Consider the following 13617-nt stretch of genomic DNA (forward strand, 5'->3'; position numbering starts at 1 on the left):
CAATTCGATGTTTATGATATTACATTTTGAAAAGAAAAAAAAACCATGTGGTAATTTTTTATTTAGAATAATTAAAATTTCATCTAAATGAAAAAGTGAAATAAAATAAGTGACAATATTTTTTAGTAGATAAATCACAACTAGGGACGAATTCAAATTACGAGATGTAACTAAACTATAACAAGCAAATTGATAATGCGTACAAACTTATGGTTACTAAATTCAAACCCTTGGAAATTAGATTGAAACTTTACTCAAATGACTGAATATTGTTTTTTTTAATGACTTAGTGAAGTTCTTTGAAAAAACACAATATTTTAACTTAAATGTCGTTGTTTTGTCATTTAATATCTACTTACCAAATATTAACAACAGTCAACCTTTACGTTTCATCTACTAGTATTAGTAACAAGTTTAAACAATAGATTTTACAAAAAAATTATTTTGAATGATAAAACTTTTAAATATTTAAAAGCATAGCAAAATATCATAATGATAGACCACGAGATTAAGATAAACTACCATATATGTATTCTATTTTGGTGTAACGTAAATAAAAATATATTTTATGAATATAACCAACAATTATAAATGGGTATATTAGGGGGTGAAGTAAACGCGCTTTAAGTGTAGCGTGGGGAAGTTAAGAAAAGATAAAAACAAATAAAAAAAGTTATTGATGAGTATTCTATTGCCACCAAAAATTAAACTGCTCTTTCTTTCTTCTTTGAACAAATTGATTAAACCGTGTGTTCTATCTTTATTTATTTTTTCATGTTTTGCCAACATTTGAAGCAAAACCAAATCCACTCAATCGGCCATTTCTTTCTGTACACGGTCAGCTCTTTCTTCTCCATTTTCACTCTCTTTTTTCTCTTGCCCTACCTTTCCCTTTCTTCCTTTGGCCGATCACCCACTGTTCCTCATCCATCAACTCAACTTGATAACCATTCCAAAATTCTTCTCTTTTCACTTTCTTCAACCCCGTTTGATTTCATCTCTCTCTTTTTCTTTTTGCCGTTTCTGATTCATTCTCTAAATACCCAGTAAGGGTTCTCTCTGTTTTCCCTCTTTTTCATTTCCATTCTATTGGTTTTCTTTTTCTTCCCTTCTCTAATGAGCTCTGTGAAGCTCACAGTCCGAGTGTTTCCCTGCCACCTGCTCTGTACTTTACTTACAATCGATTTAGATCTGAGTTTGTTCGAGGAAATCTAGCCGTTATCTGTTTCTTTGATTAATTGGGCGTTTCGACTTAATTGTATTTACTTGCTTGCCGTTTATTTGAGTTACTTCTCTTTAATTTGTACCGTTGGTTTGTGGCTAGATCGTTGTTTACGTGAAATGGGTTTCTCTTTTGAGCTTGTTTTGATTGTTTCTGGGCAATATTAGAATCTACGTCGAATGATTTCCATTCTTTCCTCTTCATTTTACACAAGGCCAGTTGGGGTTCTGGCCAATTTGTTGTTGGTCGCTTTAATAACAGCATTGGAGATTTTGGCAGAGGAGTGACTGATAGAAATAGTAGCTTTGTGTGAGTTATCAATCTGTGGTTTAAGAGCATTATTCGGAATGATAGGGCGTAAAGCGAATGTGGGTGGCTTTTTAAACCCGCCATGGATGAGGAAGAACATGAATTTTCATTCAGGAAGGATGTTCAGCGATAGAAAATGGATTGTTCCATTCTTTGCAAGTCTGCTCATTTCAGTTACCCTGCTTCTAACAGCGACTTTAGGGTTGTTTATTCCTTCACAAAGTGATGAGCCATTGCCATTGGATGCTGTTTCGTTTGCAAAAGAGGAGGATTCGAATGGGTTTTTCATTGAGCCTGAATTAAGAAGTTCATTGAAAGAAACAAGTGGTGTTGTGAAAATGGAACCTCCAAGATTAGCCTATCTAATTTCGGGTACAAAAGGCGACAGTCGGAGAATGATGAGGACTTTGCAGGCTGTATATCACCCAAGAAATCAATATGTTCTGCACATGGATCTCGAGGCTCCACCTCGAGAAAGATTGGAGCTGACGAATCTAGTGAAGGCTGATTCAACATTCAATGAGGTAGAAAATGTGCGTGTAATGGCTCAATCCAATTTGGTTACATATAAAGGTCCTACAATGATTGCTTGCACGCTTCAAGCAATATCGATTTTGTTGAGGGAGAGTCTGGATTGGGACTGGTTTATAAATTTAAGTGCTTCAGATTATCCATTGATGACACAAGATGGTTAGTATCACTTGTTCTATACTTCTGTGATCAGTTCATCTCTTCCAGTTCCTATTGATGAATATATTTCCAAGTGATCAAATTCTCTTTAAATGTGCAGATTTGCTTCATGTGTTCTCCAACTTGACTAGAAATTTCAATTTTATTGAGCATTCGCAGATTGCAGGGTGGAAATTGTATGTAATAGTTAATGCCTTGAAGTTTTTTTCTGATCTAGTAATTATAAGCATGGCCATGTTACGATAACCAACATCTATCTATCATTTCAGGAGTCACCGAGCGAAACCGATCATCATCGATCCAGGTCTTTACTTATCCAAAAAGTCGGAACTTGCTTGGACAACTCAAAGACGCTCACTTCCAACATCCTTCAAGTTGTTTACAGGTTAGTATGTATATCATTACTTTCATGTACTAATCTGCTAGTAGGTGCAATTGTTCTCCGATGTATAGTAAACTGAGCAACAAGGTTAACTTTTTCCATATTTAGAAGGTTATTTTGTGGTTCAGTTGTAAACTTAAGTTGAACAAACTAGCCATGTTATATGATCAAACAAAATTTGATACTAAATAGATTAATTTGCGTCTATCCTTTGACTGTAAACTTCGTGCAGTTCCCATGCACAACTACATTAGCATTTGTAAGGAAATTGTTTGCTTAGCTACTTAATGAAAAGTCTTTTGCCTGTGTGCTGTCTTCGGGAAAGAGCTTTCGATGGACAAGTATTTTGGATCGATTTCTCTTAAAGTAGCTTTGTTTGGAGTCCTTTCAAATATCTGAACTTTTAGTTCTTAGAACTCAGTTTCATATATGTTATATTTGTAGGTTCGGCATGGGTAATGCTGACACGATCATTCGTTGAGTATTGCATATTGGGATGGGATAATCTCCCACGAACCATCCTTATGTACTACACAAACTTCCTCTCATCGCCCGAGGGCTATTTTCACACAGTAATCTGCAATAACGACGAATTTCGGCACACTGCAGTAAGCCACGACCTCCATTACATTGCTTGGGACAATCCTCCAAAGCAACATCCCCTCTCTTTGACAATGAAGGACTTTGATAAAATGGTCAATAGCAATGCCCCATTTGCTCGAAAGTTTGCCAAGGATGATTCAGTTTTGGACAAGATAGATAAAGAACTGCTTGACAGAACAAGCAGATTTTCACCAGGGGGATGGTGTATTGGGAGCTCGGAAGGTGGTGCTGACCCGTGCTCGGTACGTGGAAACGATTCTGTGTTCACGCCAGGCCCCGGGGCTGACCGGTTGCAACAGCTTCTTCATTCATTGTTGTCCGAAGAAATTTTGAAAAAACAGTGTACATGACAAAATAGGTATAAGGAAAGTTCACAGTTTTACATCGCAAAGTGTATATTATTGCATCCATAGAATTATCAGGCTGATAAAAAATGACCCAATTTTGTTTTTTCTTCCTTTGCTCAACCTTGACTTTGATATCAAAATTTTAATTTTTCGGATATATTGATAAAATATCAATATCAAATAATATTTTGTAAGTAAAATAAATTATAAAATTATTTAGAATAATAATCTATTTGTTTTTCATCTACAGGAATTACTCTTATATAGCTAATAATAAATTGGTCCTTTTGTTTTAAATGTCATAATAATTTAGTCCACGAATTTTAACGATGAACATTTTGGTTTATTAAAATTCAATGAAATTATTTTATACATCGTAGATCGAAAAACTTATGAAAAGTCATTTTTTAAGTAAAATTGAGTTGTTACAAATAATTTTGTACAAAATCAAATAGTTATCACTAAGATCGAAGAGTAGAGCGTTACTTTCATGGAAATTTAAAGGACAAAAAAGTATTTTTTTTTTAGAACTACATTATTCACATCCAATTAAATGCATGTTTATATGATATCAACAGATCATCATCAAATACCAACATTGAAACAGATCTAAGTTGAATTATTTTAATTTTGAAAAAAAAAAATATGTGGATTGTACCAAATGGATTGTGATGTTTTTGATGTTTGAGTTTGAATATCTGGCCGTTGTTTAGAAGATCTCCTCAATCTCAGAGGCCCAAAGCAAATGAATGCTCTAATAATGATGGTTGACCCACCCAAACCTCTCATAGTACAAATCAATGCCAATTCGATGCAATGGGTAAAAAATTAAAAAGAAAAAAAAAATAGACGCCGTTGCCGGGGATCGAACCCGGGTCACCCGCGTGACAGGCGGGAATACTTACCACTATACTACAACGACTCAATTGATATGAAGGAGTATTTAGGTTTTATTTATACAATAAATATTGAAATTGGTAATGTAATTTGATGATTTTAGAGGGAAGGCAAAATAATGTTGGAGAGATATGATTTCTCAAGTTACAATAATGATAAAATAACCCACCTAAGTTAACGTAAAATTATTACGACAATGGTAACTTCTAAATATCATACCATTCCCATCAGATTTTTAATAATATGTCTATCATGATGGGAATTTGATATGAATCGTGTCTATCTTTATTATTTCTGTTTAAAAATTCTACCAGACTTCAAATAGAGCATTTTAACCTTTTGTTAAATATCCAAAATATATTTCAGATATGGATACTTGTTTGTAATTAAATAGGTTTAAGACAAATATTTCTCTAACTATGATAGAACAATCAAAATGCTCAAACCACTTTATAAAAGCAACTTAGTAAAATATACTACACTAAAACAAAGTAAATCCAAAAAGAAAAAAACAAAATCTATTTGGGTTATAATTTGGAATATTTTTGTTGGGACTTGAGAATAAGAATAAGACAACCATGTTAATTACAACCTTACTTTACACCTGGAATTCAATTCTTTATTCTCTATGTCTTTTTTTTTTTTTTTTTTTTTTGACATATATATATATGATTAACTCAAATTTTATATCAATAAAATTAAACTCACTTCCACATTTTATCATACAATTTATCCTAATTACTTTGTTAAAGTATGATGGGGTGTTATAATTCCATGAAGTCAAACAATTATTTTATCATTACTTTTGCATTGAATAAATTTTCAATCGCAACAAATTTATCTTTAAACTTTCAATTCGATTGGCTACAACTACAACCATACTATGTTAAAATAGGTCACCAAACGAAGAATTGTTCCAGTCCAAGCATGATGATTGAACTACTGATAGACCAGACTATGGTAGAAGTCTACCATAGATGAACTTTTCTATATTAATAATTTTTTAAAAATATTTTAATATACTTTATTATTATTCCTAAAATTGCTCTTCATTATAATTAGGCTTAAAAATATTATCAACATATTATATATCAGTTTATCTAATTATTTAGACTTTTTCCTTCAAGAATAAAGGAGAATAAAATTTTATGGTTGATTTAAGTATAATAAGACTTGACATCAATTGCCATCTTATTTTTTTCTTTAATTTGAAAATTTCTTAATACTATATTCCATAATTTTCTCTGATCTAAAGAAACATACCATTGACTTAGGTATAAGGTAATAACAAACATAATTTAAAACCAAAAACTAAAAAGATAATTTGTATTTCATGTTTTTATACACGTGCTTGATAACATATTCAACGACATTAAATTTTAAATTAAACTTAAAGAATCGTTCAAAAGTGTGTTTTGATAGTATAAGTTTATAAACAACCACCATGTTGGACATTTCTTGTCGCATTTCTCAAATTTAAAACTATCATTGATAGCAACTAATAGCTACAATTAACAAATATCGTTGATAGTTTTTATCGATCGTTATTACTGATAGCTACTAATTTGTCACCATTATGAGTATTTAGGCTATTATACGTTGCTATCGCTAGTACGCAGATGGTATTGATGAAAACTTTTAATTTGAGAAATATGTTATCAGTTGATATAATTGATAACGATTATCAGTCATAACTTTCAATTTAAGGAATGTGGTATTGATTTCTACCACTGATATCTTTTATCAACGATGTTGCTATGAATTGATATTCTTGTTAGCTACTATATGTATTTTTTTTCTATATTGTTATCAAACGTAAAATGATATCAGTAACATTTTATGTATCAATAATGATTGTATTAGAAGATTATCGCTAATAACAACTATAAGCTATATCATTAGAAGAATATATTTTATAAGTGATATTTCCTTGGTAAACATATCAATTTCGAATTGACGAGGTTTAATTAGGTTATCAATTGATATTTTTTATAGTTACTATCAATGATATTATTCTATTGCGAAAACGTAAAATTTTTGTTTTTAAAATTCACCCACTTTCAATCAAAAAATTTCCATACAATTTTTAAAATAAATATTTTCAATTATAGCAAGATGATCCAAATTATTCATAAATATGGTAAAAATATCATAGTCTATCTATGATAAATCATTATAAATCACTATCTATATCTATCCTTTCCTTTGAATGTTTACGATATTCAAAAATGTTTTCAGCATTTAAAATAAATTTCTTTTTAGAACCTGAATTACAATTATCTACCAATCAAATGCTACATATTTTAAATAAATTGAATATTTATAAATTTAATTTAAGAAAGCACCTCTAAAAGAAGAAAGAATTAAAAAAAAAAAAACAAAAGTTATACACGTGTCAAATTTTTGGTAAGTGTAGATCCATAAGTTTTGGTGTTGAAAGCCAAAGCCCCCATTCATCCAATTAAACAATGCAGAAGCAATATGTATATATATGTTTAGTACATAGGTGTGAATAATTTTTCATACTTTATTATTGTTGTCGAATTTTTAAAACTTTTGTAGAATATTTTAATAAATTAATAATTATTGAATGATACGTCACATGATAGGTTTAAATATTTTTCTTTTAAAATGTTGTTTCTTTGGCAAGAAAACAAATTCGAAGGATACCGTCTTGCTCGCACGATAGAAAAAATTAGAGATTGGTTTGCTATAATATTTTTTCATGAACCTCTTTGTCGCTACGTATACATGTACCTACGAACCTTTGGTTGTATATATGTTACTTGACCAATGTTATTATGAATAACTATGTGGAACTTGCGGAATAAAAAATGTGTCAAATTTTCTAGTGGATGAGATATGATGTAGTATCAAAAGAATTTTCAATAGAGTACCATGTTCATAATTGGTCTGTTCACACTTACAATTTGCCACTATTCTCTATAAATATCTTTCTACTACTTTGGACTCACATTATTTTAAAAGCATTATGGAACCGTTGACACCAACTTGCCACATACTCATTAGGCCTTCCATTATTTTGGCTTCACCTTCCCAATTATTATGACCTATATTTGTTTACAATAAAATTATTTGTCCAATTTTTTCACTCTTCTCTCCCCTTATTTGCAATCTAAACCAAAATAAATATAGTACAATTTGAAAGAATTTGCAAATATTCAAAATTTTAATGTTTACAGGATAGAACATATGATTGGTAAGAATTTATAATAGATTTTACTATATTTACGATAAAAAAAAAAAAAAATTACTACGACAAACCCACCCAACATTCACCTCTTGAATGAAGGACCTTAGGGGGACAAACGACACGGAAAACGGTTTTATATGATACGTTGCGTGCGAAATATCTTAGCCCGTCTACACACCCATTCTGTTTGATATTGTCAAATAGCTTCCTTCTTCCACAGAATCATCAATCATACACGTTCATTGTTCTCTTAACTTTCATCATCGCGTTCTTCCGTTGATATGACAATTTTCTCCTTCTTCACTAGAGCTTCCACAGCTTTTCATGGCTCCCCTGCATATTCAAAGCTTCTACTCATCAGTACTACCCTCAGGTTTCTGCTTCTCCTCGCCTTCAGTTTTCCTTTTAATCTACCTAACTTCATCTCTTAAACAGTATTTCCAATAAATACTCGAGGAACATTGTCTTTCAACCACATTGTTTGGACCTGATTTGAGATTTGTTGCTTTAACTTTCAACGACTCTAAATTTTCTTTGTTTTGAGTTGCAAGATTCTGTGGAATTTGCTATTTGTTTGGGAATAGGTTATTTAAGTTTGTGAAACGATGGAGTGAAGGAATGGATGTTTAATGAAACCACGACATAGATCTTCATAATTTAAGTTCTGATTTCATGTTTTAGCTTTTAGTTTCTTCATCCATGACTGGTTTGCATATTTGTTTCATTATCTTTTACTTCTCAAAATGTATATAGTAAGTGAATGTGATGACTGATGATAAGTAAAAATGAACGTTCATTTCGTTTGCTTCGGTTTTATTTTCTTTTAGTATTTTGTTGTGCTAAATGGAAGAATCTCAAGGGGACTAATCAAATCTTTAGTTTTGTATTTGTTAAGTTATTTGTCTCTGAAATGGTTTTTGTTTTGGTTTCAGTGGCGGAGGTCTATTGGCATATGCAGATTCACAATCAGACGTTGGCGGTTCTATTGAAGAATCACCAAAAAAGAGAGTTGTGGTGCTTGGAACAGGATGGGCCGGTACCAGTTTTCTCAAGGATCTGGATGCTTCAAAATATGACGTTCAGGTTGTTTCGCCTCAAAATTATTTCTCATTTACTCCTTTATTGCCTAGTGTTACATGTGGATCAGTTGAAGCACGAAGCATTGTTGAACCGGTTCGAAACATCGTGAAGAAGGTAATTTATGTGATATGTTTAATTTAATAAAAAAAAAAAAGAGAGAGAGAGAACGCAGCTTAGCGAAGATAGGAGAAGATTATAGATTGATTTTTCAAAAATAAATTTATAGGAAACTTAACACCATGTATTCATAAAAGAAAAAAAGGAGAACGCAGCTTAAGGGCCTTAGAGCTGAAGAGTCCTTAAACGTGATTCAAAGGATTAATACAAAAGACCTCTAATCTAAATTAAATCGACAAAGCTATGTATTACCCAAAAGAATGGTGCAAAACACCTCACAAAGTAGCGGTCGACTGTACATTTTCACAAAAAAAAAAAAAAAAAAAAAATCTAGCTTGGAGAAGCGTACAGTTGTTTAATTTTGTCATGTTTTTGTTCGCAATCAACTGAAATTCTGAAGGTGCCTGATTTCAACAATATTACTTCTGCAACAGAGAAAAGGTGAAATTAAATTCTGGGAAGCTGAATGCTTTAAGATCGATGCTGCTAACAAGAAGGTTTTCTGCCAGTCTCATGTTGACAATAACTTGGTTGGCAATAGGGAGTTTTCCTTAGAATATGACTATTTGGTAATAGCAATGGGAGCGCAAGTTAATACTTTTAATACTCCTGGTGTCAAGGAGAACTGCCATTTTCTCAAGGTTAGCAGTTCTGTTTTCATAGTTTGATATGCACTTTTTAGGGTTAGGCATTTTCTGAAATTTTGTTGTAGTTTGTCGATCTCGGTCCTTGTTTCTTTTGTTGATCATCGTAAAGTTGTTAGATATTATATTTAATTCCCATGTTATGATTCGGTAACCATTGTAGGAAGTGGAAGATGCTCAGAAGATCCGCAGAAGTGTGATAGATTGTTTTGAAATGGCTGTGATTCCTAGTCTAAGTGAAGAAGAGCGAAGGAGAAATCTTCATTTCGTTATTGTTGGAGGGGGTCCCACTGGAGTTGAATTTGCTGCAGAGCTTCATGACTTTTTTGAAGAAGATTTGGTTAACTTATATCCTTCGGTTAAAGATCTAGTGAAAATTTCAGTAATTCAATCTGGAGATCACATTTTGAATGCGTAAGGAATGATTGATTATACTAAGCCTGCTTTTCTGGAACGTGAAGAAAATTAATTCAAAAGTCTACCTGTTTTTTTGAAATGTATAATTTTTTTGTAGCTCTTGAATCTTTACAAAATCAAAACATTAAGTACGTACTGTAGCCTTTAAGAGGATTAATTATAAAGGAAAAATCTCACCATCTTTTTATATTGATCTATTGGTTTGGCAAGTTGATGAAATCTTGCTTGCTTAATGCAGGTTTGATGAAAGAATTAGTTTATTTGCTGAACAAAAATTCCTAAGAGATGGCATCGATGTATACACAGGATGTCGAGTTGTCAGTGTATCTGATAAAGAAATTGAGATGAAGGTTAAATCAACTGGAGAATCCTGTTCGATGCCGCATGGACTAATTGTCTGGTCTACGGGTATCATGACTCGTCCTGTTGTGAAGGATTTCATGGAGCAGATTGGCCAGGTTTGTTGATTAAGATGTATGTGCTTTTGAGTATCATTTGAGAGGAAGAATAGATAAAATCAAAGCTCTACATTTCGCTAGACTTGACCGATGCATTTATCCTATCTGGTCTTATATGTTTCCCATGATGCCACAATTCTTTTCGTGGGTGGTTATGCTGTTCTTAACTATTAGTTCTTTCTGACATATAGGGTAGTAGACGCATTCTAGCCACTGATGAATGGCTTCAAGTGAAGGGCGCTCAAAATGTGTATGCCATTGGTGATTGTGCTACAATTGACCAACGGAAAATTATGGTATATGAAGCCATAACTGCTTGATTATATTTTAGTGCAAGGTCTATCTGCCAATCTGATTTTGATGAGAGCAGTTTTCGTACAGCAATATAACATTTATCAAATTTGACCAATGGTCTTGACTCTTGAACCTCTAGATTTTCACCCATTTTATTACTTCCTTGAAGTTCTTAAATTATCTGAAAGTGTTGAAGTACTTGACTTTTCTCTCGAGTTGTGGAGGGATTTCTCATAATAGCGGTTTTCAATCGACTACTATAGTTTTTGACTGCTTATCAATTGCAAATGGTGTTTTCACTAGGAAGATATTGCCACCATATTTAAAGCTGCAGACAAAGATAACTCTGGTACCCTGACAGTTGCAGAATTTCAAGATGTTCTAGATGATATTCTCATAAGGTATCCTCAAGTAGAAATATTTTTGAGGAGCAAACATCTCCGCGATGTAAAAGATCTCTTGAGAGATTCTCAGGGACATGAGAATGAAATAGATATTGAAGGATTTAAGTCAGCTCTTTCTCATGCCGACACGCAGATGAAAAATTTGCCTGCCACCGCACAGGTAAAATGCACATCTTCATTGATATAAACTTCCATGTTCAAGTCAGCTCTTATGTAAACTTATGGTCTACATGGAAAAGACTTTCAAGTTATTTAATAAACAAATATTTCTGTTCAGGTTGCTGCCCAACAAGGTGCGTATCTTTCCAGGTGCTTCAACCGCAGGGAGCATTGCACTGAGAATCCTGAAGGTCCTCGACATTTTAAGAGTTCTGGACGTCATCAGTTTCTTCCCTTTCGGTATGTCTGCAAGCTTATTTGTTTCTATTCCATGTTCCAAAACGAAAATAGGCTGCTCTCAGTTTAAGCCAACATCCTTTATAAATATGTTTACGTGTGAAAAGCCAGCTATAAATGAATTGGAAGTACAAAAGACGAGGCCATCATAAAGAGGCTCATTGCACAAAAGCCAAAATGAAAAGAAAAACAGAAACAGAGAGAAAATACATCAAGACCCTGCAATTTTTTAGGGTCTTGGATAAGTGATAACTGTACAAACACCAATTAAAATAATAACTATAATGAAAAACCCAAAAAATAGACATTGAAGTGAGCTGCACTCTATACCTCCATCCGAGAAATCTCAATACTCATAAAGACTCTTTTTGTTCTCAAGCCAATGTTAGCAAAAACATGTTAAAGTGTCCATTACAAAAGGGCTGGAGAAAGACTTCCATACTATCCTGGCAATCCCTAGTAGAATTCAAGCGAACTTGCAAACACCGAATATGACACAAAATCCACCCCAAATTTTCAAAACAAAATGACAAATATGGAATGACTGTGCACCTTTGTTTTAAATCTCAAGTGGTAGCAATATAAGATGACATAAGTTCTACTTTTTAGCTAGGCAGACATACATATAGACACAGAGTAAACGTTTGTACCAATTCATGTCAAAGAATTAAATTAATCCGTTTAAGAAACATCCAAAGACTTTCTGTCAAATTGATCATCCTTGATGTCACAGCACGAAATGGTCATAGAAATCCATGCTTCCTTCACATTTGTTCTTCTGGTTCAAACTGCTGTTTAGTGTATCTTCTTTGACATGATTAAAGAGATTTCACATTGCTATCTCTTAGTGCATTATTCTACCCTAATTTCCCTTGCTTGTAGAAAGATTAGATCACGAGAAGTTCACAAATAATTCCACAATATCCTTCTCTTTATATCTGGGCAAATAATTTTCATTCCATGTTTAAAAGGTACAAGCACTTGGGACAGTTCGCTCCTTTAGGAGGAGAACAAGCTGCTGCTGAGCTTCCTGGAGATTGGGTTTCCATGGGTCACAGCACTCAATGGCTCTGGTATTCTGTATATGCAAGGTGATTTACCTACTGCTGCTTTTTCATCATAGATTCGTCCAACTTTTCTATTATGGCATGGTTCAATAGTTAAAATCATCATTATCATTTTCAACTTCACTAAAAAAATATTTTTAATAATTTAAAAATCAATTTCAACCATTGAAAAATACAATTGTAAGGGTAAAATTTAAAATTAAATTGATTTCGATTGGTTTTAATTCACGAACAAGCACTTAGTTGTGTAATTCAACGCTCGAATGCTGAATTCGTTTGGGTTTCGTATACTCAGCAAGCAAGTCAGCTGGCGCACAAGATATCTAGTGGTATCAGATTGGACAAGAAAGTTTATATTTGGAAGAGATTCGAGCCGCATCTGAAGCTAACCACCATCTTTTCTTAGGGTTTAGAGTTTAGTGTTTGGGTGGCTACAACAAAGATCTCATATGGTATAGATATCAAATTTACATTCCCGACTCTCTCGCAAACATACTATCATTGTTCATCACCCTTCTGTGTGTAACAAATTATCTTTGTATTTATTATTCTCGACCACCTGCAAAAAAAGAGAGTTAATTGTAGCATTTTTTTTTTCTTTTGAGAATAGGAAACGTGGGTTATGTTTTATGTTTTTGGATTCCTTCGGTAAATATGTTTGATAAATGTGTTTTTGAAAATAGTTTCAGATATTCTGATCTCAAAACATCTTTATATTTTTATCATATTTAAGATAAAATTTGTACTTTTAAATTTTTTAGTAAATAATTGTATTTTAAGAAATTTACAAAAACTTTCGTAAATGTAGCAAAATATCAAATTATTTACGGTTCGTGTAACAAAGCCATAAAGTTATTTTTTAAATATTTCAGGTTTGTGCTTCCATCTTTTTTTTCTTCTTTATACTATTTCCTTCATTGTCTTATTCCTGCGATTTTTGTATTTTTTCTTTCCAATTTTTTTTTGCAATTTCTTTCTATCGTCTTTCTTATTTTTCAATTCTTTATTTATGTCGTTTAATCTTTCCATCGTTTTTCTTCTTTTTCTTTTTTTTTTTTTTTGTTTTTCCATCGTTT

The 13617-nt window shown here is 32.5% G+C and overlaps 2 protein-coding genes and 1 non-coding gene across 3 annotated transcripts; 2 read left to right on the top strand and 1 right to left on the bottom strand.

Annotated features, from left to right (window-relative positions):
• Nucleotides 1-746: 746 nt before the first annotated feature.
• On the top strand, nt 747-3673 carry LOC103495537 (beta-glucuronosyltransferase GlcAT14B). The gene is made up of 4 exons (XM_008457128.3): nt 747-2221; nt 2322-2397; nt 2491-2606; nt 3048-3673. The coding sequence occupies exons 1-4, from the start codon at nt 1570-1572 to the stop codon at nt 3554-3556; spliced, it is 1353 nt and encodes a 450-aa protein (XP_008455350.1). The 5' UTR covers nt 747-1569; the 3' UTR covers nt 3557-3673.
• A 730-nt stretch (nt 3674-4403) lies between these two features.
• Nucleotides 4404-4475, bottom strand: TRNAD-GUC (transfer RNA aspartic acid (anticodon GUC)). The gene has a single exon. It is a non-coding gene; the product is annotated as a tRNA-Asp (tRNA).
• A 3314-nt stretch (nt 4476-7789) lies between these two features.
• On the top strand, nt 7790-13171 carry LOC103495538 (external alternative NAD(P)H-ubiquinone oxidoreductase B1, mitochondrial). Its single transcript, XM_008457129.3, has 10 exons — nt 7790-8037; nt 8597-8858; nt 9296-9502; nt 9669-9919; nt 10161-10380; nt 10572-10676; nt 10978-11238; nt 11356-11477; nt 12446-12565; nt 12837-13171. Exons 1-10 carry the CDS (start codon nt 7946-7948, stop codon nt 12922-12924), a joined length of 1728 nt encoding a protein of 575 aa, XP_008455351.1. The 5' UTR covers nt 7790-7945; the 3' UTR covers nt 12925-13171.
• The last annotated feature ends 446 nt before the right edge of the window (nt 13172-13617 follow it).

This window comes from Cucumis melo, chromosome 1 (assembly GCF_025177605.1).
Source record: "Cucumis melo cultivar AY chromosome 1, USDA_Cmelo_AY_1.0, whole genome shotgun sequence".
Lineage (NCBI taxonomy): Eukaryota > Viridiplantae > Streptophyta > Magnoliopsida > Cucurbitales > Cucurbitaceae > Cucumis > Cucumis melo.

Bases quoted from the DNA above. Each gene is read 5' to 3' on its own strand.
- LOC103495537 (XM_008457128.3), top strand. From the start codon at position 1,570: ATGATAGGGCGTAAAGCGAATGTGGGTGGCTTTTTAAACCCGCCATGG. The intron at 2,222-2,321 runs GTTAGTATCACT...TTAAATGTGCAG, and splicing joins TCCATTGATGACACAAGATG to ATTTGCTTCATGTGTTCTCC. The intron at 2,398-2,490 runs GTATGTAATAGT...CTATCATTTCAG, and splicing joins CAGATTGCAGGGTGGAAATT to GAGTCACCGAGCGAAACCGA.
- LOC103495538 (XM_008457129.3), top strand. From the start codon at position 7,946: ATGACAATTTTCTCCTTCTTCACTAGAGCTTCCACAGCTTTTCATGGC. The intron at 8,038-8,596 runs GTTTCTGCTTCT...TTTTGGTTTCAG, and splicing joins CTCATCAGTACTACCCTCAG to TGGCGGAGGTCTATTGGCAT. The intron at 10,381-10,571 runs GTTTGTTGATTA...TCTGACATATAG, and splicing joins TCATGGAGCAGATTGGCCAG to GGTAGTAGACGCATTCTAGC.